General features: G+C 39.7%; 2 protein-coding genes across 3 annotated transcripts; both read right to left on the bottom strand.

The window, feature by feature from the left end:
* Positions 1 to 4,666: 4,666 nt before the first annotated feature.
* On the bottom strand, positions 4,667 to 11,350 carry LOC137478326 (ovalbumin-like). Of its 2 annotated transcripts, none has more exons than XM_068198114.1 (8): positions 11,239 to 11,350; positions 10,060 to 10,244; positions 9,438 to 9,500; positions 8,078 to 8,206; positions 7,252 to 7,369; positions 6,332 to 6,474; positions 5,893 to 6,048; positions 4,667 to 5,155 (listed from the first exon to the last, which is right to left on the bottom strand). In XM_068198114.1, exons 2-8 carry the CDS (start codon positions 10,225 to 10,227, stop codon positions 4,754 to 4,756), a joined length of 1,179 nt encoding a protein of 392 aa, XP_068054215.1. In that variant the 5' UTR covers positions 10,228 to 10,244; positions 11,239 to 11,350; the 3' UTR covers positions 4,667 to 4,753. The 2 variants fall into 2 exon arrangements, with proteins under 2 accessions (XP_068054215.1, XP_068054226.1); XM_068198125.1 differs by having other exon boundaries at positions 9,453 to 9,500.
* Positions 11,351 to 15,491: 4,141 nt separating this feature from the next.
* On the bottom strand, positions 15,492 to 19,839 carry LOC137478353 (leukocyte elastase inhibitor A-like). The gene is made up of 7 exons (XM_068198197.1): positions 19,672 to 19,839; positions 19,105 to 19,167; positions 18,369 to 18,497; positions 18,042 to 18,159; positions 17,583 to 17,725; positions 16,672 to 16,839; positions 15,492 to 16,531 (listed from the first exon to the last, which is right to left on the bottom strand). Exons 1-7 carry the CDS (start codon positions 19,837 to 19,839, stop codon positions 16,127 to 16,129), a joined length of 1,194 nt encoding a protein of 397 aa, XP_068054298.1. The 3' UTR covers positions 15,492 to 16,126.
* Positions 19,840 to 26,542: the final 6,703 nt, after the last annotated feature.

The raw sequence follows: 26,542 nt of genomic DNA, 5'->3' as shown, positions 1-26,542 counted from the left end.
CTTCAACAGTCACCACAGCACATGTGAAGTCCCTTATTCATCCCTCAAGTCCATGGAATCAGCCAGCAGCCAGGGTGACGCTGGGTATGGCCTTACTCACTGGCTCCTAAGGAGGCAGCAGGGCAACGAGGGCCTTACACACAGGGCACACATACACACAGGGCAGGAAAGATGGCAGCTGGCATTGGCACGACATTTGGCATTGGCTGTGCCATGTGGGAGCTTAGTTACCAGCATCCCTCCCCACAGAGAAGCCTGTTTGTGGCAACCTGTGGCTAACACTGCCCATATCAGCATGACTGCTACGTTATTTCCCACTCACAGTCTGCCCAGCACGTCCTTTATCTCAGCACATACTTCAGGAAAAATAGCATTTTTCTTTTGCACAAAATAGGATAAACTAATCTCTTGGTTTGTTTCAACACAGATATCCTTCCACAAAGCCTTCCTCTCCTCTGAATAGCAGCCTACTGAGATTCTTGGCAATATTCCTGACATGCCTCCTGCAGGAAAAGACCTCAGAAAAGGAGAAATGTCATCACACAAAGGTCCATGCCATCATGTTGGCATTGCAAAAAAAGAACTGGGAGGTCTGGCAGACACTGAACCGACTGTGAGTCAGCAATGTGTCCTTGTGGCAAGTAAAGTCAACAGCACAAGGGGATGCCTTAAAAAGGCACTTCCAGCAGGAAAAGGGAGGCTTTCCTGCCTCTCTACTCAGCACTGGTGGGACCACAGATGGAACGCTCTGTCTGGCTCTGGGCTTTCCCTTCCAAAAGAAATGGGGTTATCCTGGTGAGCAGGACCAGAGAAAATGATTAAGTGCTTAAAGTGTCTGTCATGAGAGGAGAGGCTCAGAGACATGGGACTTGTTACCCTGGGGAGGATAAAGTGCAGGGGGATCTTATCCATGTGCATAACCTTCTTGATGGGAGGGCAAAAAGAAGATGCAGCTAGACTTTCTTCTGTGAACCAGCAAGAGAGAAGGGACACAACCTGAAATAGCAGAAATTACATTTATATTACATAAAAAATACATATGAAACATACATTTCTCATTACATAAGAAAATACAATTTCTTTTGGAGAGGGAGGTAAATCCAGGTTGCACAAAGAGGCTGTGGAGTCTCTATCCTGGGAAATATTCAAAATCCAGAAGGACATGATCCCAAGTAACCTGCTGTTGCTGACCATAATTGAAAGGGGGAGCTTGGAATAAAAAATCAGCAGAGGTCACTTCCAGTCTCAGCTGCTCTCTGCTTCCATACTATATCTAGAGGAAGATCTCAAGGGAGATGGAGAGAGCAGGGTTATTGCACGTTAATGTGCAAAGAAAGTACAGCAGTGTGGATGAGGCACTTGGAATGGAAGTGTATGGCACGCTTCATAAACAAGTATTATTTCCATGCTGTACAGAGAGAAATGTTGCCTCATAGTGGCAGACCCTTGGATGTCTCTTTGTGCTTTCTGGAGGCGTGCAATTTGTAGCACTAGATGCAGAAGGTTTCAGATTTTGTCTTGTTACCTGCTAAGCATTATTTCTGGTACTGCACAGCAGTTTGTAAGAGAAAAAGAGTTTCAGTTCTCCAGAAAACCCATTTGGAAGGCTGTGACAAAAATGCTAGTCGTAACAAGGACATTTTCAAGGTTTATTTATTTTTTCATGAAAAACTTTTGGAGCATTTTAATATTGTTAAAAGCAAATATTAAAGCAAGTTACAGCTTTAGTACAGTATTTCTGAATTTGTACTTTTTACTGCCTCCTGTCTTTTCTTTTTGGAAAGGAGAAGCTTTGTACTTGCCTCTGAGTCTCATGGCCCCTTTGTTTTTCTCCCATGCCTTCATTTTGACCATTATTGCTGTTCAGGAAACAACACTGGTCACTGAGGCATATCTTTGTACTTTAAACATTTTCTAGTTTAATCATCACAGGAAGGAAAGTTTTCAAATGTAACCCTTTTGAAGTCTTCTTATTGTTTAATTGTACAGCTTTTAAATTTAACAGACTGGATCAAGTGCTTCTGGCTACAGGAGATGCAGATAGTGATTAAACTGCTTATGGCAAGCCTTGAGATGTTGAAATTTTGCATCTCTTGGAACAGTTAAGACCACTCTTTGATTTTTAAAGAAAAATAATTAAAATGCACTTGGTGAAATAGCTATCTTTACCGTTGAAAAAACCCGAGTCTTTATCACAAACATCCTGATGATATTCAAATAACATGAATGTCAGACAGGTAGCACCACCTTCTTTCCTCTACAAATCTGCTTTTATCATGCCACACTGTATCTTAATGTGGAAATAGAATCATAGAATGTCCTTAGTTGGAAGGGCCCCATCAGGATCATGAAGTCCAGCTTCTGGCCCTGCATACGACAGCCCCAGGAATTACAGCATGTACCCAAAATCGCTTCTTGAATTTTATCAGGCTGGTGCTATGACTGCTTCCCTGGGGAGCCTGTTCCAGCACCCAAACACCTTCTGGGTGAAAAGTCTTTTCCTAGTATCTAACCTAAGCCTACCCTGACACAGATTCCTGATATTCCCTCAGGGCCTGCTACGAGTCACCAGAGAGGAGATGAGTTCCTGGTCCTCTGCTTCCCCACCTAAGGAAGCTGCAGACTGCAATGAGGTCTCTCCCTCAATTTCTTGTTCTCCAGGCTGAATAAACCAAGATCTCAGCTGCTCCTTCTAATGCTTCCCCTCAAGGCCCTTTACCATCCACATGGCCCTCCTTTGGATGGCCCCCAACAGTTTATTGTCTTTTTTATATTGTGGCTCCCAAAACTGCCCTCAGAACTGGAGGTGAGGCTGCCTCAGCTCAGAGCAGAGCACGACAATCCCTTCCCTTTCTTGGCTGGCGAAGCTGTGCCTGGTGGCCCCCAGGACAGGGTTGGCCCTCCTGGCTGCCAGGGCACTGCTGGCTCATGTTCAACTTGCCACTGACCAGGACCCCCAGGGATCCCATCAACCAGGATCCCACAGGTCCCTTTGCATGGGGCTTCTCTCCAGCAACTTATTGCCCAGTCTATATGTCCCTTATTATTGGAATAGATTATATTAATGAGAGAATACCTCCTCTCAAAACTCTCAGTGGGGAAATGCTTTGCCTAAGAGTTGTCCATCTACTTATTCTTTCTTATGCCCTTTGAGTTATATGATTTTTTGGATGATTTCATCATCTCAAATGGCAGAGTTGCTGGAACAATTTTTCCTTGAAATATTTATCCGACTAATAGTGCATCTTTAATATCCATTGGATTTGAATTAAACAATACATAAGAACAAGTTAATATTTCACTGGGCTATTTCTTGGTAATCAGTATTACAGAGAGGAATCAAACTATAGATGTGTGCACTCATTTATTTCATAAGTGGGTAGGAAACTTCATATCTACATACTTTATTCATTCTAAAGACTGGGGGATATTGTACTAAATCCCATTTTGCTCACAACAGTTACCAATGTAATAATATTTTGAGGGTTAGTCACCCAGAAAATTAAGAAAATTCACAGTTTCATTACCAGGATTTGTGACTTTCTTTTATTGTGTTAAGAAAGAAAAAATCAATTATGTGCACCAAAATCAGCAATATATTATTAGAATGAAAACAGTCATAATATTGTGCCAATGGAATCATACTTGAAGATGCTACTGGACACAACAGAAAAAAAGACAGAGAAAATTAGGATTATGATGTATTTCTTGAAAACAAGAGATTTAGTCTTGAACTATCATAGGAATAAAGAAGCCCAGCTACATTAATGGAATAATAATGCTCTTGAGTTTTGAACAACTGAGAGTTTTTAGGAACAAATTGAAGTTTACTTGTTAAGCAAGATAAACAGAGATAGGAATTATTTTAAAAAATGTGTTTTTTCACAAAACTCCCGTGGAGAAATCAGATTTTTTAGCATCACTTTTATGATTTTTCACAAAAATCAAAATGTTCTCAAATTTGAAGTGACTTCCAAAGTTTTAAACAAGAATTCAGATAACTCTATTGTTTGGCAGTTCTGAGTCCTGGATCATCCAGATATCCATGTTTCAGGCTTTGAAGCTATACTCTGTGACAAAACATAACTGCACCTAGACAAAGTTAGATCTCCTTAAACATTCTGAAGTGGAAGGGAAACTCTACACGAGTTTGGAAAGCCTCTGGAAGAAATTCAGTATTACATGGGGTACTCATGGTGAGAGGACAGCTCTGGTCATATGTGCACCATTTCCCAACAGATAAGTGAAAAAAAAAAAAAAATTACATAGGCACCAATTAATACCCTGCATAGCAGAATCTTGTCCACAAGCATCTTCTCCAGACTGGGGATTTCAAAGCCAGTGTTTTGGGAACTGCATGGGTTCATTAGCAGGATAGTACCAGAGAATGGGATGAGCACAGCCCATGTCTGTCCACGTAATGGAACACCAAAGACTTGGAGCCCTGTCTGCAACTCCTTCAAGTGAAAACCATTTGACCCCTTCCTGGCCTGTGAGGGCCTGTATTCTCTGAGAGCTTACTCTGCTTGGCTCAATCCACACTGAAACCAGTCTGAGAAGGAAAAGGAGCAAATACACTTCCTGCTGTTTCCTCACCTGTGTCTTGGCTATGGAAGCTTCAGGAAAGGGCACAATTTAGAGTAGCCTTTCCACTTGCAGAAAATATTGAAGAGATGAGATTACACTACAATACTAGAGTAAAGGGAGTTTTTTTCTTAGGGGTAGGCAAGCATTATTTCCAGCCCTTTTCTCCTTAGGGAGAACAATATCTACCAAAGAAGAGGATCAGGTTGCTTGGATTGTGTTTGATCAAGAAAAGAAACGGGTGGTCAGCCCTGAACTCTTCAAACTCAGAGGAATGTTGGATGTCTTCTGTGTCATCTGCTGAGCCAGTCTCCTCAGTGCCCTCTTCAGTGACTTCCATGTATGCCTCATGCATGGCCTCAGATACCCTCAGGCTCTCTGCTGAAGAGATGCCAGAGAGGTTGGCCGAGGGGCTGAACACATCAGTCATACCCAAGGATGTCAGGACAGATGTGAGGTTATATTTCTCCCCAACCTTCATGCGTGGGAGGTACACTTTTACTCTCTTCTTTTCCATCACCCTGGAACTGGTCCACTCAGCAAGTTTTTCATAGCTGATTTTGTTCTCAAGCTGCAAAGAGAGGCAGGGAATGAAACACGTGGGATGCAAATCCAACTTTTTCTTACCATTCATTTCTGTCAAGGCTATCATAAAAGTAAAACCCCAAACAGAATGGTTCCTGAAGCTCATCCTATTGGCATCCTTCTGGTATTTTATTAATTGCCTCTCCAGTACTGCCTGTGTCACTTTCCTTTTATTCAGATTTTTACCAACTAAACACATCCCCCTTTGTCCAAGTAATTCTGTGTCTCATGAGGCACAACCCAACAGTTTCACAGCCTAGCAAATTAGTTAGCTTGTGAAAGATTGCAAAAACAAGACCATGAAAATTTACCTACAGTTGGTAGCACCTAACAAATGCAAAGTCTTCTACATCTGTAATAACTCTATTTTATAATTTAAAAATATTACTGAAATATGAGTAATTGTTCATATATTTTAGACTGCATTTATTTTTCTCCTTTCTTGAGTACAGATGGGTAATTTTATAACACTGCCTATATATACAACCTTTTCTGCAGGGCTACAGCAGCACTACACTGCTTTACCTTCATTCTGTAAAACTGAGCTCAGGAGTCTCCTAAGAGGCTCTTGCCTGAGCACCTGGGCAGATTTTGTGCTCCCCTGCCTGCCCAGCACAGCCGTGGGTGGGGGGCAGCTGCAATGTCAATGGGCAGCAAAAGGTCTGACAGCAGCCAAGCCCCACTGAAGTCATAACTCTTCTGCTTGCCCTGCCAGGGCTGTACCTGTGCCAGGCCAGAGATGTCATCAGGCAGCAGCACCAACAGGCTCAGCTCTCCACTGGCATACGGAAGCTCCAGGACCTTAATTTTGTCTTCAGCCACTCTTGCCACTCTGAAGGTGCTGTTCTGACACATCATTTGCACGGGTCTGCTCTCTTGCTGCAAAAACAAAAATGTGAGATGATGCGATGTGGGAGCAATCTTTTTCTTTGGTCAGACAAATGTACAAGGCCTTTGAAGGGACAGGACTCAATCTTCAATCATGCTGCCTTTGGAGAGGAGCTGTGTCCCCATTTTTGTCTCATCTACTGGTTTGCTCTGTCAGACACAGCTGTCATAAATCTGACAGTGAGGCACCCAGGCAAATCACCCAGCCAATGATAACAGAACTGTAAATACAACAAATACACATCAGGCCAGAAACTGTATCTGTGCCCTCTACCTCTGTCACATTGAAGGGCACTTCCTGAGTGTCTTCTTCTTTAAACGGGGTCTTCCATATCCCTTTGAAGTAAATGGCATTCACAAGGACCAGCGCAGTCTGAGGATTAACAGAGCTTGGTTCAAGGAAATCCTGGATCTGTCCTTTAAGAAAAAAGTAGGGCACAGAGTGGTAAGTTTCATAGCAGTAGTCTTAGGTTTTAGAAGCCAATCAATGTACTGCTCCTTCACTTGACTTTTCCTTCTCCAAAAGTCTGCACATTGAATTAAGGATCATGACAATGATTTAATAATACACTGAATGTATTATTGTGGCTAGACATTTCTGCAAGAAGACAGGTAAGTTTGAGTGTGTTACAGATTCCCAGGAACATTTCTAACCAGAGCTTGCCAAAAATAAATACTTATATAGAAAAGAAGGAAAGGGAGATGGAAGAACCAACACAGATTTTCTCAATATGTTTGTTTCTCACAAATCACTTTAGGTTTTCCCTCCTACCTCAACACAATAAATGCACACAAACTTCTGAATCATTGATTTCCCAGCATCAGTTTAGTGTGCATTACTTTCTCCCCTGGAAGCCCACTTCTTACCTATCCAGCACATCTTTGTAAAAAATATGCCAATATTCTAGAGAAGCTGGGAGTAACCTTGCATGAGTTAATCTCTTCAGATACAAAAAGAGTGCATATAAAATGTGCATATTAAGTGTGCATATCATGGCACCTCTGCCTTTGCCAGATGTGTTTAAAACACTCTGTCACTGCCACACAGGCGCAATAGAGTCATCCCTTTTCACAGAAAATGTCCACTAATTGGGACAGGAAGAGGAAATTTATCTTCTAATGTTTAGTCCTTTCAGAAATTGCTAAAATACAGTTGTCAGAGAGAAGTATATTCCATAGTCTTGTCTGACTTACCATTTGTCTGATTTTTCACCCAGGAATTAATGCGCTGTCTGGCTTGATTTGATGCTGTTTTGAAGTTGACCATTTCTAGACCAGATCTGTACAGCTTCTTCACACATTTTAAGTAGATCTGTAAAGACAACAATTAATTGCAGCCAGTGAACTAGTAATTTTTTTAAAACAATATGGAAGTGAAATAAAATATGGCTAATAAGATTTTTATAGTTTTTTTTAGTTTTGTTTCATGACATTTTCAGATCTGACATCTTTACTACGTGACCGGTTAAGAGCATATATTAAAAATGTTTAAGAATTTGTGGAAGAAAGCCTGATCCAAACCCCCTGTTTTTAGGTTAATTTTAGACTCTTTTGTCATCTTTAAGTCCACTTCCTTTTTTCAAAGCACTTTTCCTTATTTTTAAAGATAAGTTCCTTTGATTTAGACTATTTGTATCTTTTGCTTTGAAAATGTGAAAGAAAGATTTTGACCTTTTCAAAATTTGGTTTTGAGGTGAGTTTTCAAGTGAAGAAATATGCCAAAGTCAAATAATTTTCTGAAAATAACTCCAACAACCAGTTAAAATGAAATGCTTAGTGGGAGCAAGTGGGAGTGAGGAATTACATTACTAATGATTTTGTTTATTACTCTATTCATTTTTTTAATAGGGCCATATTTTTGCCTCAAAGTGCTTTCTATTTAGACTGTTGCCAGGGCCATGGCACAGGGAAAAGCCATGTGAATCCAGGCCAGTAGGGACTATTGGATTAACTGGTCACCCACTCTGGCCAGTCCCCCCAGATTAGAGAATTTTACAGGGTTTAGCAAGAGATCACTTACCGGTAGGATCTGACTTGTCTTTTCAGCATAGAGTCTGTTGGCAATGCGCAGTGAATAATTGGCTTCTGGTGCAGTGATATCAGAAAGAATTTCTTTAAACAGTAGGTGGATATTCACAGACTTGCCACACTGAGTTGTTGATAAGAAGACAGAAAAGTACAGCTGTTAGGTTATTTTATGAGAAGGAGGGTTATTTATAAGGTACAAATAACATGGGAAAACACACAGTGTGTGAACATTTGCAAATGAACATGTAATGAGTCTAAGAGTTCCATGGGAGGGATGTTCAGTATAAGCAGCTAATGAGGTATAATTCATTCACAGTCTATGATGCCACTCATGCCAGAGGTTAATTATTGAAACTGGTGACTTTTCAGAGGTACAAAGCCTCTAAATCCCAGGTGCTCCTTGCATTTTCATGGCATTTTTTTTGCAGAAGTTGCAGATGGAAGAAGAGATCTAGATGGCAAGGGAGCCAGGAAATGTTTTGTAATACAGCGAAAAAATAGATCACCGGTCTCAAGTTCTAAGAATGGTGACACAGGCTAAAAGCATGTAAGAAAACTGCACAATTATAGACAGTAGATGGGACTTTATTTTTTGAGAATAATTGTGTTGAACAGCCCCTTTCTAAATGCTTACTGAGTCCCTAAATGCCGTAGGTTTATATACTACCTTTGTAAAAAAAAAGTTTCATCTTTTTTTAAGTCCAACCTTGTGTTTTGGATCCCAAGTGAATGAGGACACACCAGGCTCCATGGCTTTTGTTATCTTTACAGAGTCAGTAGATTAACATGGACAAAAGCATACAGGTGGTATCAAGGTGCTGGGACCCCTCATGGTTCTTTTGGGGTAGCAGTGGGAATTGGAGGCTGGAAAGGTCCCTGTAGCTCTGTAAGAGTGTAGTTACTTTCCATGCTTTGGGGATTCTGGGCTCTTTTCTACTGTTCCACTTGGGAGTCTCAGCTGCAAGTCTGCCTACTGTACCCTGGCTTCAGGTACTGAGACCCTTTCAAGGGCTGTACTCCAGCAGCACTTGCAGGTGTGGAGTTCATTTACACCAAAGCATATCCTGGTGCCCAAAGCACCCTATCCTGTCCTGTCACTTGCAATATGTGCAGCCTGTCTTCTTTTTCTGGTGGCATTCTGGGGGGTTTTTTTGTTTGCTTTTGTTGGTGGTTGTTTGCTTGGAATTTGTTTTGTTGCTGTGGTTCTTTGGGCTTTGGTGGTTTGTTGTATATTTTTTTAATTTAAATCTCTTAAGATAATTAGCTAAGGTTTGGCAAGGTGTTGAAACTACTAAAAGCACAATTAGAAGAGTCTATTCTCAGAAAAAGATGTGAAAGAGAAATCAATGTACCTTAGATTTCTGTACCTTGGTCTGGATACTTCCAAGTCCTGCAATTTTGTCAAAGTGAAGAACCTGCAATTGAAAGTAGAAATTAGGTATGTGAAGTCCACTGTCAGTCACTGATATTTGTGCTAAGTAGGTTTTCACTAACCAAGTCTGATTGGCACATGGATGAATTGAGAAATTTCATTTGAGCTTTAAACCACACATCGCACTGAAAATTTGTGTTCGTGATCTTTCAGCTTAGATCCCTTCTTTTCCAGTTGATGGCATTGTCCATAAATCATCTATAGGCTTACAGCATTGTGTTTATAAATATGACTCTTGTTTTCCTAATGTTTCATCTTTTGTATGTTTCAAGTTGTCCTTTCCACCTGGAAGGAATCAGGTCTTTGAAGTAATATAAGCTGAAGCAAGAGACCTGCCTTAACCATCCTCCAAAACTGCTCTTTCTTAATGAAAACCAAAAGTTGTTCTTGCCTTTCATGGGGAAATGCAAGAAGCGAAAAGTAGCTCCAGAATTTGGAAAGCAAAAATTTTTTTGCTAGGCAGGTTTGGAAGATATAAATGGATAATCTGCTGCCTCTTTGGATGGGATCAAAGAGAGTTTGTACCCATTTATGAAACTTACCTTCTCCATCTGATACTCAGTGTTATTTCTTGCTCCCAGATAGACCATGGCCAAGGCTGCAATCATGCTCAGGGGGCAATAAAAGATGTTGTCGTTGTGGTGGTGAAATTTCACCTCTTTGAATACATCAAAACAAAATTCTGCATTTGCTGCACTGATAGAGCCCATTGTGAAATCAGTGTTTCCTAAAGCAAACAGAAATATGATTTTATGGTCACAATATATAGTGCTTGTTTTAAAGAGTATTGCCAATAGCCTAGAAACTGCCAGTTAATTGCTGGTTTTGTGATGCTGCACCAGTGAATGATGTGAAGCCTAGAAATTCTGTGATCATTACAAATATTGTAACTCCTGATTCATTTACATGTGAACACGTTTGTTTTCTTGTAACAAGATCCTGTCAGTAAGATAGTTCCTTGTACTTGCCTTTTAGGAAATAGAAAGTTTCATCCACCCTTCAATATGGAAAATATAACATTGAATGAGTTTCCCTATGGCCAACCAGAGGGCTCTGAATGGTGTTTGAGGCAATGCAAACTTAATATTTCATTTCTTCTGTGGCTGCTCTCCATCTTTACATCACTTACATCAACAAATGTAGTCAACTCACTACACTCTGTGTACTTCTCACTGTTGCTTAGTACAACCAGCCACAAATTTGAAGGTTGCTTTTCTGTAATTTATAGCAATAATACTAGTAAGTTGTTCTATTAGATGCTGACATATAAATTTAGGGTTTTCCTGTGGTCCTGTTTCAGACATTTAATTGCTGCTGATGCTTTTTAGCATAATCATGCATATATATACGTATCCATACATATATATATATATATATAAGATACATGGGTTTTGTTAGGGAGTGAGATTGAGAAAAGAGAAATGCCTTTATTCCCAATTATTAGAATTATAAAAGGATAGTTTTAATGTGACAACAGGTTTCAAATGAAAAAGAACTATTTCTACTCAATGCTGTGGTGCACAAGCCACATATTTTGTACACTGAAAAGTATTTGACAGTCAAACAGTATAAGATATAATGAGAACGCAAGGCAAAATTACTGTATATGCTGTCTTTTTACATACCTGTCTTATCCTTACCTTAAGGTTCTTAAACATATTTTTTTTTTCCATCTTAAAGAATACTAATTAGAAATTACATTTTCTTGGAGAAATACTTACCCCACAAACTTCAAAGAGGCATGTAATAATCCAGCTTGCCAGCTGAAGCTAAACATCTCCCTGAGCTCTTGGTGATATATATAGCACCATTTGAGACACTCCCACTGTTGTTTTCAAGACCTTTTCCCACTGTTGCCTTCAAGGAGTCATCCTTTCAATCTTTCAGTTTTTCAGCCATTCATTATGACCTCTTGATTCATTGCACCTTGAAACATTGAGCAGGCCAGTGTTAAGCTGGTATTCTATCTGCAGCAAGTCAACCTTGATTTATTGAAGTAAAATTATTTAAAATTTAATTATTTAAGCTTTTGCTTAAATAATTAAATTTTGCTTTTATTAAAATTTATTTAATTAAATAATTAAGCTTTTGCCTCACCACTCTTCTTCTCAGTGGTGAGGCACTCTCAGTGCTGAAAGCACTCCAACACAGTACTCCCACCAATCATGAAGGGACAGGTGGATGCTGGGCTAACTGCTGAACATCTGGTAGATATGCAACAGCTCACTACAACATCTGTGCAGTGGAACAGAGGGAAGTTCCACAAGAACGGTGGCCATCTGACCTTGCCAAAATAATGTATTCCAAGTAAAGCCAGCTGCAGGATGGTCATTCTATTGAGAGGGATTTGAAATTGATTTTTTTTTTCCATGTGAGAACAAACTGAAAACTTTCTGTTTAGTTTTCAAGACTGAAAGGTTTTTGGTCTGACAAAATGCAGAATATTCCTGGAATGCAGAGATTGGTGCGGTGTAAGGCTTGTAGTTGTTAAAAGCACAGCCACATCCATTTCTCTGGCTAGGTGAGCCTACAGTATTTTACCTGAGGCCAAACTACAAGGGTCAACAGCACAGTTGCGCAGGAAGAGAGGAGAAAGGCTCTGAGGAGAAAACACATTTTCCTAAAACCTTATTTTGATGAAAACATTTAGAGCAACAATGTTGAGATGACTTAGAGGCCTGAAGATGGGCATGGAAGAGGAAGAGATTTGAGGAACGGTCAGGAATTACATATTTCCAGGGCTGTAAGCCTGACCCCAGAGTATTCAGGTATTCAGAAATTTATTTAAACCACCCAGTGGTATTTAAATGACTAAGAGTCAGCTTTTAATTTCCATTCTGTGCAGGTCATGGCAACAAGGCCCATGGTACTTGCACAGGCCATTCCCATAGATCTTCCAAACCTTGTAACTATGGCAGGTGAATAAACTACAGAATCTGTCTGCAGGAACTTTCATGGTCTGTTAGACAACCATAATGTACAATATAAAATATAATTCAATTGTAACAAGCTATTACTCTTTATTAAATAATAGACTTGATGTGCAGTAAAGAAAGAAATCTGGCATCTGCAAAGGCCATAGGGGTGGATAATAGAAATCCAAATTTGTACAAGTCACAGAACATACAGCAATAAGTGCACCCTCTGTGAAAAGGAAGGGGAGTTGCTTTACCCTTAAGAGAGTTCTTTGCCTTGCTGAAATGCAAGGATGTATGTGCAGAGCTTGATAATTGGAGTGGTTTTGAGTTTCCCAATTCAGAATGAGGATATTATAGCAGCAATTAAGATGGGAAAATCTGAAGAAAAGAAAGAGGTTTCCTCTGATGCTGGCATAAAGAAGGGGACCAAGGAGCTGGGAAAGCAGCTCTTTCCAACATTTCTCTGTTCTTATTTTCACAAGTAATTTCTTCCGGTTGCTCAGGAATTATTGAGCAGCGTTTGAGAGTAATGTTTGCTTGCTCTTTTGGAGGGCCTGTCCATCTGTATGACACATACTGTGTGCACTGTGCTGTGCCTGAGTGTCTTTCTGAGTGAGACCATAAGGAACCAGGACTCCCTACTATAAAACCTACTACCTGTTATATTTTGAGGAAAATAAACATTAGCCTTCTTGGTGGGAGCGGGGGGGAGGGGGGAAGGTGAGGGAGAGGGTGGAATGTGACTCAAAGCTGCCCTCTTTGGCTTTTTCAGTGACAATCCAAAAATCTTGCTTTGACTTTCTTGCCTATCTATTGCAAAGCTTTTGAAGATATAATAAAAAATTATGCTATACATAGGTACTAAGAAACTGTTTAAAGGAAAGCACGGTTTCAGAGAAAACTGAGGAGAGCTGCAACCATCAGAGAAAATAAAGTTCAGTGGAATGTGAATATGTAGAGTTACTCAATAATCAGACTGTGGGAAGCCACAGATCTTTCTATTGCGGGACAAATGTGTGTTACCTTTCCATACATCCTCATGCAAATACTAGTTGACATCTTTTGCTTTGCTTTTTGCCATTCTACACTTTTGGAGGCTGTCACATGTGCTGGTGTGGTTCGACCCTTGGCATAGAGCGTGTCCCAGGGGAGGAGGCAGTGGAATGCCCTTCAGGGCTATGTCTGCCCCAGGCACTGTTTGGAGTTTCCAGCTTTTCTCTGCTCTGCAAGCTGTATTGCTTGGCATTGAACTTTTACAAACTACAGTTTCCCACAGGAGAAGCATTTGCAGCCAGAGTGGAGGGTTTACCTTCTATTTTTAAATAAACAGCCATGATTTTGTGGGAGCACTGCCCTCCACAGTAGGAACTGCTGCCACTACACTAGCAGCAGGAGGTTACTTTCCAGCTTCTGGTGTTTTCCACCACATTTTTTTCATTCCTTGTAGATTAAAATGGCAATAAGAAAAAAAAGAATGCATAAGGAGAAGAGAAGGGTTTTTTTAATTATAATTTATACTGTATTTTGTTGCTGGTTCTGAATTACCTAGATATCCCTGAAGTTTTTGGGGTTTAACAATACAAAGTTACTTCTGCTGTAGTAAACTAAATGATATCTTTGTTTCAGCCACACCTTCTCCTTTGCTCACGCACAAAATTCCTGTTGTAAGACTTGTGCTGTTTGGGCTAATATGTTAAAGCACTTGCCTTTATCACATTAGTTCTTTTTCTTTTACATTTTATGTGAAAATATATAGGCCTGATTGTGCAAGCTAATAAATTCTAATACTGTTAATTTCACTCTTTTTTTTCTTTTAACCTAAGTAACTTTAATTGGAGACAAACTAGATATACACAAAATTCCAATGGCAGTTGTTGAAAAACATGTATAGCTGTTTTTTGAAAACTTTATTTATCAAAGAGCTAATAGCCTGCGTTTTGTGTTCTCTTACTAGGTAATGGTATGAAAACTGTGTCTCTATAGGTAATTTAACTATTTCAGGCTGTATTTCATACTGCAATTGTAGCCATATGAAGTATCTCCAGACTATAATGGGTCTGCTTTATTCAGCAGTTCAATTTCTGTTGAGTACTGTAATTTACTGTAATTTTCCCTGCATATCTCAGCATTTGGAAGAGCCCTTTGAATCATCAGTTCTACAATGGTACCAGTATGCTCCCAGTGTTTACCTACTTCCCATCACTAAGTAACAAGGAAAGGAGAAGTGAGTCATCAGAGGCTGGAATATTTTTTCCCATAAAAGCAAGTATTCTTCATGTATCTGTGGATTTTGGACATTACCTACTGCCAGACTGGGCAGGCTGCTCCCTTCTTGTGACCCTGTGCTATTCCTTCTCACCACCTACTCCACAATATCCAGGAGGTGGTTTAGGGAACTAGATCATAAGCAAGAAAATTAGCTTTACCAGATTTTTTCCTCTTGATTTGCTTCCCAGAAAACTGCTTATCCCCACATCAGGCAAATAATAGTAGTCACGTAAAAGAGGGAGAAGTTCAGAGTTTATGTACCCTTAGGTTGAATTTTTCAGTGCCTAAACTCAGCATGGTGAATATTTAAAAGTGGGAGGTACTCTTCAGTGTCATTTACATTTTTGGAAAGGATTACCATTATTTTTACTTACTATATTAGACTATTCCTCTGTTTACTTCATTCTGCAGACTACCACATTTACTATTTAGTTTGCTGTGGGTTTATCATGATAAATAGTAATAATAAATAATAAACACAGACCACCCATTTAAAAACCATCACTACAGATTTTTTATTTTTTTTATGTTAATGATTAATAAAATAGCTGGAACAAGAAACTCATGCTACCTGAGGCCCAAACAGAGCTGGCTCTTAGAAGTGAGAATGGCTGATCACTACTTAATGTGGGAATTATGTGTCTCATTCCCAGCCATCACAGAGCAGGCCTTGTCAGAAAATTGTTCCATTATTCTGAAACCCTGGTTTTGTTATGTGGGAGTTTTTGAGGAAGTTGGAGGACTTGGTCACACATACAGGGTTTTTCACCAAAAAAAATAAGCAGTGGGTCTGACCTTCTTGAGAGCAAGCAAAATTACACCAGAAGATCTTCTGTCTTCTCTGCTCTCTGAGAATAAACCCTGAGAGCTCCAATTTGAAACACTGCTCCCAATCAGTATTTAATAGGAGGCCCTAGGGGAATATTTTGATGTTTCCCTATAAAGTGGTATTTTCCTTGAGACCTTAGGTAGGTAAGGCTAAAAGACACCAAGTGCCTAAGGTTATGCTTTTAATGCAGATCTCTATCCTCCTGTCTACTTCATGTGAGAGAAGGTATCACTTATCTTCAGGGCACTAAAGTCATGGGTTTATTGGATCCCTACTGCATTAGGAAAGGCTCAAAGTAAAATTTTCTTTGAAGATACCTCTAGAGGACTATAGCATTTTGGCAAATACCTCATAGTGTATTTTAAAGTAGATGTCATTTTCATGAGGTCTCCTGAAAGTAAAATATGCCTAAGATACATGGGGTTTAGGGTTTTGTCATTAATTTGGGTCTTCTCAGATAATCTTTTTATTTACAGCAAACTAGACTTTATGATAAAGTCTAGAGAAATGTCTTTTGTTTTGTCTTTTATCCTTGTTGTTTGCCAGTTGGGATGTAAGTGGGAAGAAAGATCTAATTTCCAATATAACCTCCATTTAAGGAGAGGAATACCTTCCAAAAAAGAGAATGGTGTTGGTTTGGTTGTGTCTGATGAAGAAGAGGAATGGATGGTCAGCTCTGAACTCACAAGTTACTGGGCAACACAGAGGCATTGCAAGAAGCCCCATGGAAGAACCTGCTTCAGTGCCGTCTTCATTGACTTCCACGATTGTCTTCTGGATGGCCTTGGACACAACCAAGCCATCTTTCATAGAGATTCCTGACAAATCAGCTTTTCCCCAGACAAAAACATTCATCACTCCCATCTCCTGCAGAGTGTTGTTGAGAACATAACTTTCCTCCATCTTGAACTGGGGCAGGTACACCTTCACTCTCAGTGGTTGCATCATAGCCGAGCTGGTCCATTCTGCGAGTTTTTCATAGGTGAGGGCACATTCAAGCTGTAAGGTGGTATTGGGAATAATGATTGGCACCATAATGAATGGAAGTTCAGTTTTTCCCCCTTGTCTTCTGACCACACTGGAGCAGTGCTAAAGTATTTCTCTCTATGCATGTTACTAGAGAGAAAATGAAATTTTACCTGTTCTAGGCCAGTAAAGTCCTCACAATCATCTTCAGGAAGAAGAATGAACATGCTCAGTTCATTATTGAAGTATTGGAGCTCTATGACTTTTGTTTTCAGTTCCTCTATGATGGCCATGTTAAAATATCCTTCTTGAAACATCATCTGCACTTTCCTTTTCTCATTCTGGAACACATGACATATATTAAATGGAAAATACAGAAATTATCACCCTGGTTTTAATTGGTTTCACCACTGAGCTTAGAGTTCAGCTCAAAAGCATTATTTAAACTGGTCATGGGTTTAATATACTTGTAGCATTTATATGCTCCTCTCAACTGTAGTCCCAATGAAGTTATCCATTTTAGAAGCATAAAAACTACATTTCCCTCTCTAATGGTGCCAAATGACTTTACTCACAACTTCCTCATTACATCTTTCTTTTTTCTGGTGTGTCAGATGAGGAAACTGATACATATTATGCAACCATTAATTAAATTCTTCATGAATAATGTATACATTCCCCTGAGATAATTTGACTTTAATACTTTTTTTTCCTGCAAGCATACACTGTTCTGTTCATAAATAGTGGGAGAGAAGCAGAACCCTCACTTTCAATCTCAACAGCAGACTATTTTTGAAATAGCACCCTCAGCTGCAAAATCCCCAACAAAGTTAGTGCATGTGCTCAGTGGATTTGGTCTAAGAGGGATCTCAGCTGCACAAGAAGCGCTTTTGATGTGAATTGGTACAAGCATTTACATATTTGGTTAGGAAAACAGAGAGAAATACAGTCTTCTATTACTCTCACTTATGACCACTGTTTTGTCTAGGGATAACAGAGAGGAGAAAAGTCCCCATCTGTTATTATAGGAGACAGACATCTGACCTGCATACCCCAGCTGCTTCAGTTCCTGCCCATACTGTACCTTGTTCAGGTGGAAATATGCTTCCTTAGTGTCTTCTTTCTTAAATTCTACTGCCCACTTTCCTTTAAAATATATAGCATTGACCAGGACAAGTACAGTAGAGGGATCAATAAAACCAGCAGCAAATAGGTCTTTGATTTTCCCTTAAAAATAATGAATTAAGACAAGTTATTACTTTGTTCCGGCAATCAGCTGACTTTGGCTATTAATAGTTATTTCTTTTAAATTGACAAGTGGTATAATGCTGTCAGACAAATGACAAATATTTATGTACAGCTTTGGAACCAAAAAACTCAAGGCATTTTTGTTCCCCTTACTACATTTATTTCCTATTGAAAAGAAAAAATTAGTGCAGGTGTTTAATATATAAAAATCTTGCTATCTTTGGAAAAAAAATAGAGAGTGATATTCATAAGTGGTTCAATTACAAACCAAAAACCATGCATATTTTCTCTTTACCTTTTGTTTCATTTTCAACCCAGAAGTTAATTTTGTCTCTGACTTCTTCTTCAGTGTATTTAAAATTTACTGGTTCCAGTTCTGCTCGATAGAATTTCTTTGCGGAATCCAAGTATTGCTGGAAAGTACAAATTGCAGAAGTTTATTGCATTGTGATGATTTTTATAAGATGGATAATTTCATGGCTTCAGAATAGTTCCGTGTAGTAGATCAGCAAGAAATAAATTGGTAAAAAAGGCATATGTCCCTTTGTGCTTCATGATGGAAAACATTCTGCTGAGCTCCCCTCTCCTAGGAGCTATTACAAGGGAGACCACAATCCCTTACCTGGAAGAACGGATAAGTAATTTCTCCAAAGAGCCTGTTGGCAATGGTGAGACAACAGCCTGGTCCAGGTTCACTGACTTCAGCCAACAGAGCCTGGAACTGGGAATGGACTCCTTCATCTTCTTCACGCTTCAAACAGGAAAACAGATGTTTCGTGGTAGGCTTGAGCTTTCCTATGCAAAGTTGGACCTGAGGGTGAATTGCAGCCTCTTTCTGCATGAGAAACCCTACTCCACCCAGCTGATGCAGGCACTGGAATAAATGCACCAGGACACCATCTCCTATTCCCCCTGTGCTACATGTGCAGAATGACAAAACTTTACCTTCTCGCTCTTTACCTCCAAACCACACCGTATCCTACAGTGGTGTCCCTGTGCACACTAAGGGACAGCAAAAGGCTTCTGGCTTAGAGACAGGGAGAAGCAAGCTCCAAGGTGCCTTTGGCATGCTCCGTAGGCAAACCTTTGCAGATAGCAATTGAAGCACTTACCACATTTTAGATTGGCACAGCTCTTTTGGTTAGAAACCCATAATGAGATGGCTCAGCTGCTGAAATGTGTGATCTCACAAGGCCCCTTAAATAACTAATAAAGGAACAGTAATAAGCAGGTCGGCAAATCTAGATGGAGAGGCTGATCAACCCTGCTGTGCTTTCTGATTAAGTGATTGTCTTCAAGGAAAAAGGCTGACAAACTTGCTCCTGTTGATTCAGCTCAGAGCTGCAATTGTGTCTTACCTCCTCAGAAGGATATCTGTTTTCCTGTCTCGTACTGCTCAAAACTTCTCTGAAATGAAAGACCTGCAATGTAAATGTTGGGTGAATGCAGATGAATGAAGGTACTTCAAAGCTAAAGCAGTGTTGCAAGCCTATCCCAAAACACAGCCAGACACAGGCCCTGCAGAAAGGCCCCTTTGCTCTTTACCCTAAAATCCTTTCAAGTGAACAAGTAGTTTTAGGAGATGGTAAATGCATTAAATCTTTGAAATTTTTCAATATGAGAAAGGAGGCTTTGAGTGTCCAGAGAAGGAAAATAACACATTAAAGGTAAGGAACTCTTCTGAGCTCTAAGAGTGCAGGGATACCTCCAAAACACTTTCTTAAGCACTGATTTATTCATTGAACAGTCAATTCAATAATAATGCTTAGTCTGAAGAAGTTTGGTATTAGGAACAGAATAATGTATTTTTAAAAGGGCTTTCTGTGTGCATCAGCCCTTTGGATGTTTAGGAACTGTATCACATGGTACAGTCAGCCTCTTGGCTCATTTCTTACCTGGGTTCCCTTTTCAGAGCAAAGCCCTACCTTCTCAATCTGCTCAAGTGTGCTGCCCCTGGCTCCAAGGACAACCATTCCAAAGGCAGCTGACAGACTTAGTGGGGAGAAGAAGATGTTTTCATTTCTTTTTCTTTTGTTCAGCTCTCTGAAAAAGTCAAGACAGAACTTGGCATTGGCTGCACTGAGAGAGCACATTGTGGCACTGTGATGACCTGAAACAAGGGTAAAAATAATTTAGGTTTCTCATCCTTACACCTCCTGTGTTTAGATGCCCTGATAAGGTTTTTTGCAGTAGCTTGGCTGAATTATTCAGTACTTCATGGAAATGCCCTGTTCATTACATTTGGGATTTCACAGTGAATCTGAAAACCAGTGCCTTGAATAGCAGAAGAAACACATTTGCCGAAACAGTATTCTGAGTTGAGCTGCTTCTCCAGCTCCAGCAATAGCTATGGCTTTGCCACTTAGCAGTAACATTGTCCTAACCAAACTTCCAGCTCAGTTTATATCCTGATCTTTTTGCCTTGAGTCCTCTAGCCATAACACTTATTAATTACACCCTTGATCATATCTTACTCTTTGTTTCTCTCTAAAACTTTGTGTGTATTACTCAGCTGTGTCTCAGATACATGTCCTTCTAAGGCTGGTTGCTTAACAAATGTTTGACAGAAAATGGAACCACAGACTGGCTCACTTAGTAAGATTTTGAGCAGAAACACATTTTGCATTAGTAGAAAATTCGAGACATTTTTTTTTATCTGAAGCTTAAACTCTTTTTCCTGCAGCTTGAACTCTTTTTCCCAGATACCCTTCAGTTACAATCACAATTATTACAAGATCATCTTGAATGTTCTGCAAAACTCTTCATATCTTAGACCTAGAACAGAGTTCCTGTCTCATTAAAGACTTAAAGATGTAGTGTCAGCATCCAATGAAATCTTGTAGAAACATCTGAGCATAAGTTCAGTATTTTAAAAGTTCCACTATTCTAAGTCACACTTGGTTTCATTCTTACTGAGTCTGAATAATTTCCTTCACACAATATGTAGTAAGCATATTTCCTGTATTACACAAGAAGAATAAAGTATCCGTATAAACATTTGAAAGATAGAGCACTATAGAAAGACTATGCTCTTATAAATTACCAGTCCGGGTCAAACAGAAGTGGCAAATGGTTTTAATCTTCTTTAGAAGCACCCTTGGAAAGTAGAAGTTTAGAAGTATCATTGTACAAGTTAAGCACAGATTCATTACACAGCCCATATATTTTAATGTAATCCAAAACATTGTCACTTCCTCAAAATATGTCACACGCCATATATATGCGCAAAGGAGGTATGTATATTACTAATGCACATATTGATCCTTAGATCCTAGTTCTGTCATTTAGAATTAAAGATCATGGAGATATTTACCTTCTCCTCAGTACTGACGGTGTCAACTTGGCACTTGAGCTTCTTGACAGAGCTTCTGAAGCAATGGGATATAAAACCATTGCCACTCCCAGTGGCAGCATAAATTTCACTGATGATGAATCACATTCCTATCTGTTGCAACCAGTTAGAATAATTAGGGGACTTGTTGTGGAATCTTGAATTTTTCCATATCCCTAGGAGTTCAGAAAGAAATCACAATTTAAAATGTATACTAAGATGTAAAAAAAAAAATCTAAGTAGTTATAAAAAAAGAAAGCCAATTCCTAGAAACAAAGGTGATTTCAGAGGGGTTTTTCCCCTGTAAATAATTAATTCTAAGAATTTTGTTGGGTTTTGACATAAGAAATAGCACTGATGAATGCAACGCACAGTTTTTGTAGTAGAAACAATTATACTGCTATAACCAGCCCGCTGATTTAGTCCTGGGCTGAACTATATTCTAAGTTTAGCCTGAACTTCCCATTACTCTTCATTTTTGTCGGTGTCTCTGAGGACACCTGATCACTGTCTTATATTGCTTCAGCAAGGCATAGGCAGCAGGGACAGAGCAACCTATTTATAAGTAGTAGTATATTTCTGGTGTTATTTTCCTGAGAAATGATCTTTCTTCACATTCAGGTTGATATGGTGTGTGGGTGGGCAAGTATTCTTATGAGTGTATGCAAGCACTAACAACACTGTTTTGTAACAAGTACTTAGTTATCACTACTAAAATATATTTACACGTCAACCCAACCAGATACTCTGGTATTTAGGAGACTCTGAAGGCAGTTTCCTATCAGTCATAAAGTACTCATGGGGTTTAAATCCCTTTCAGTTTGAATTTTCCCATAGCTATTTCTAGGGAGGAAATAGAAATTTAAAACACACTGTTCATTCAAGCCCTGAGAACAAGAGAGTCAGACCTGCACAGATTTTGCCTGAAGCAATGAAAGCCGTGCAGTCTGGTTCAACTTGATTAACACTGGGGCAAGAAAACTTCCCAAAGAAGCATCTGGCTTGCTTTTCTGGTTTCTGGCTGCTCTCCACACAGTCACCTAAAAACCCACCTACTGAGCCTGTTTCTCAGTGCTGAGCCTGTTTCTCATTGCTAAACTCTGTCTGACCATCCAGGAGCCACTCCAGCAGCCACATCTGCACTGTTACAAGCCAGGATCAAGGCCACTTCAGAGCTGCATCCCCCACACCCACAGGCACACCAGATTTCCTTACCATCACAGAGCATCAGACATCTCAATCCTTGAAATAATTTAATCATGGTGCAATAACAAAATATCAGCTCGAGCTGGTGCCTCCAAGGAGGGACCCCAAAGAAAGGAAACCTTGGGCTTTTATACACTCACAACCTATGTGTGGGAAAGTCCAGGGTCCTTGGCTCCTGCTGTGTCTGAGTGTCTGGTTCCCTAGCCAGGCCATAGCTCCCTGGGCCCTTTTTTCTGCACTGGTTGGGCATTTCCCAGCCCCTTGCCTGGGGTTCTGACGCAGAGCTCAGCCTGCAGCTGCACCCTGAGCAGGGAAGCAGATTCTTGTCGAAGAACTGACCTGCACGGAATGGATTCCCCAACACTCACCACTGCCACGACAGGGAGCTGCAGAGCAGGGCTGGGCAGATGCTGCTCTCTTTCTTGTGGTGATGGGCTGTTCTCTGCAGTCTTATTTTGGGCACTAGGTGCAGTTGGAGGAAAAATGTTATGGAATATAAGAGGGGGTAAGTATATACGTAGGAGCTACAAGATGTAACAGTTTTAAGTCAGGGTAGCATCCAGGTGTCTCCCAGAACAGAAATTAGAGGGTTTTTGAACAGCAAGACAAAACCAAGTATTTGTCTTTCAGGAACACTGGGAATTTTTAATCCAAATTAATACAGTGAATGGAAAATTGCAATCCTGAAGCACAATAATTCATGGCCTTTGGGCACAGGGGTACATGCTAAAAGCCACAAGTACCCTTAAAATGCATTCTTCTGTGTAGGAATCTGTTAAAGCAAAGTTCAGGTTATCTAATATGCTCACAGAGTGAAACACTCTCTTAGCCCCTGCTTAGTTTTCTAATACTTTTAACTGTCTTAACTGTCTTAAGTGAACAGGTTTATCCAGGTTTCTTCAACATTGTTTGTTATTTCTCAGCTTTTGTAGGTACTTCTGTTCTTAATTAATTTTGAATTAATCTGAAGATTAACTATGACTCCATTTTTCCATTTGGTGGATATTTGTTTCACATGAATAATTTTTTGTTAGTGGTCAAATTACAGACAATGGAGTTGGACAGGCCTTCATTCCCAGAAAAGGAACATTCTCTGCTGTTCTTATAGTCTCCTCCTTTGCTATTTTGTTCTCTTCTAGGTTAGTTTAGTGTAGGTTAGAGTGTGGCTTAGACAGAGATAGTTTTTTAATGGGAATGTCTGAGAAATGCAGGAGTTTTTGTTCAAGTAGATTGAAGGATCTCCTGAACTGTAGGTTTTGAGGAGACTCACTAAGCAAATGCTTGCTGGGAAAGGCAAAGATACAGCTCATCTTGCTGTTAAACAGAGGACTGGACTAGGACTTGCACTGCATTTTCCAGATCTGTGACTCCCTTCTTGCTCTTTGAATAATGCAGAGGTTCATTGCAGGCCAGAGAAAAGCTATGAGGATTGAGGATATTCACAGTAGTCTCAGAATCAGGAGACTCTCTTTATTCCTTTCCATTGATAACTTTGCTAAAAGGAAAGGATAAATAGCAGGAGGACTTTTTCTAAAGGTTACAGAGAAGCAGTTGCTGAGATGCTGTTGTGTGGAAAGGAAGGTGAAGATGTAAAAGCACTGCAAGTACAAAGGCACCGACAGAATTTGTTTCAGATAGTTAAACTACTCTGTCAAGAATGCAAATTTCTGCCCTTTTAGCTAGTGGTCAGATACTTGTCATAGTAAAGTAGCTTTAAGGCACAGAGAAATGGATTGCAGACTGACCTGCCTTCTACACCTAAATTTCCATATATTTAGGTAAGACTAAATAGTGCTACATCCTTAGGGATAAGTTTTGCCCAGCACCATTTATCTGTTTGCAGTTATTTTGGCTGAAAGTCTCGAAATTTTACTTCACTTTCCAGCAACATTTTTTTAATGTTTCTGATGGCCTTGGAGCCAGGACCAAGGGAATGAAGATTTCTCTATATGATTTTTAAACCACAAAGAGTTCTGATTACGTGGATGAGATAAGCATAGGAAGGCCAAAGCAAGGAACAAAGATCCAGCTGGTGATGTCAATCGGCAGAACACAACCTCACAGCAAGAAGCAATGACTCACTCCACAGCAGAACAGACCACCAGCATATTCCTTGTGATTACTCTTTGCTTCAAGAGAATGCAAGAAACTTGGATGTCTACAGTTCTCCCTTGGCTTTTTCCTCACTGTTTGCAGCCATATGCTTCCCTTGCTGTCAGTGTCTGCGGGACGTAGCAGGGAAGGAGATTCTTGTCGAAGAACTGATCTCAAGTTTGACAGCAAAGGCTTGTCTTGTCCCTTTCATCTTACAAAATGCATGTTCTGCTACCACCCTGCTCAGGCGGTAATTACAGAGTACCTGATTTGTCTGAGGTTGCCTGTGAGTAAAGGTACCATTAGATAAGTGGAGTTGCTGAATAGGAAGAATAAAACAAGGACTCCTTTGATTTTCACTGGCCAAGAGGGTCCCCCTCCCTGTTTGTCAGACATCTGCTATAACAAATAACAAGTCTTATACAATATATCAGAGCAATTATGATGATAAAGTATCTGTGGTGATCAACAGAAAGTTTAGCATGACAGAAAACATATCTCTTGAATTTTAGGAAGCTGGAGTAACTTCAGCTGTTGCTGATGGTCTCAGCTCATTTGGGAAGCATCACATGAAGGGATTCTGATATTCATTTCTGTGATCTTCAGGTTGTATGAGTCAAGACCCAATTGAAACAGCTTATAAATAGCACTGCTGTCTTCTGACTCTCTAATACTGAATTTACTGGCAAAAAGGTACAAGAATTGATGAGTGTGAACTTTCAGAGACCTGAGCCACCTCATGCTGATCATTCAACTTGCCAGAGAAAAACTGAGCCCAGCACTGTTGTTTTTCCAGCTGAACTTCTTTGTGCACCAGAAGCTTTTCCACGATTGCAATAAACCCCATTTACTCACCAGCGAAATTTAGACATGACATAAAATAGTCTTCATCTTTGTTTCACTTATAAGCATCCAAAAATAGCTCTAGCAATACAGCCAGTTCTGCCTGTTGTACCTTCTCTGCTCACGCCCTTTCTCACTTGTTCACGAGCTTTGACTAACAGGAAATTACACTTGTAGGCAGGGATGTCTGCATGTGTCTTCTTAACAGACTTCCATAGTGTAAGGTGCTATGACCAAACAGATAAATATTTCTCCATTATGACCCTATTTTATAATACTGATTCAGGCTTTGTGAGTGATCTCATCTATAGTATTTCTGAATATCATTTCTTTGTGGCAATTTAAGTCATTTTATAAGCCAGGTTTCTTTACCTTAATAGCAAGTGCAGCATTTTGTAAAGCTGTGTGATACAGAATGTCTATAAGTATTCCTCTCTTTGCTCTGCCTCAGTGCATACTTTTTCTTGTCATTCATCATTGTGGAATGCAGTAGAAAGTAGGAAATTTCCTTTGCATTTTAAAAAAGGGGCTGTTTTCCTATATTGCTTAGACAGTGAAAAAGATAATATCATTTCATGCAATGGAGTTGTTGTTGTTAACTTTGGTTAGAAATGACAGAACTGTGGCTGGAAGGATCTTTGAGATTCCTGGTACATCTGCTGCCCTAAGGTGGGATGAAATATCTAGATTACAAGTGATGGGTGTTTGTTAAACCTGTTTTTGAAACTTCTGGACAAAGTGTTTTCAAATCTCTGTTACATTTCTGTTCTTCCTTATTCCTGAAGTTTTAATTCAACTTTGTCCTAAATTATCCTGACTGTATATTAAAACAGTTGCATTCAGTTCTATTTAAACTTTGATTTGTGCTACTGGCTAAGTTGTTCAAACACTTATTAGTCAATTTATCCTTTGTACAAGATGTAGTATTTGGGAGTGTCTCCCTGGTCAAAAAATGTAATTATTGTAGTTGTACTCATAACAAGAACTTAACATTACACTAATCACACTACCCAAAACCTGTGGGTATTGTTAGCTACTGAGCTACTTTACCAAATTATGGACTTGGAAACCTGAAACACCCTACAGGGCTGCTCAGCCCTGTAGCAGATTGTATAATCTTCACCATTCTGAGGAGAAAGGTATTGCTTTTGGCCATCAGTCTGGATGCTAAAAATAATTGTTCTTCCTCATTCCTGTGACAATCCTTGTGGTATGATTTCCATAGCTAGTCAAATTATGCTGTAGCTCAGTAGTCCCATATATTATTTGCATAAATGTTAGTGTGGAAATTCTTGCCAATCCTTACAGCTAGTGAAGTCAGA

The sequence above is a fragment of the Anomalospiza imberbis genome, chromosome 1 (assembly GCF_031753505.1).
Source record: "Anomalospiza imberbis isolate Cuckoo-Finch-1a 21T00152 chromosome 1, ASM3175350v1, whole genome shotgun sequence".
Lineage (NCBI taxonomy): Eukaryota > Metazoa > Chordata > Aves > Passeriformes > Viduidae > Anomalospiza > Anomalospiza imberbis.
The sequence above is the reverse complement of the archived record's forward strand: the minus strand, read 5'-3'. Positions and strand labels throughout refer to the sequence as shown.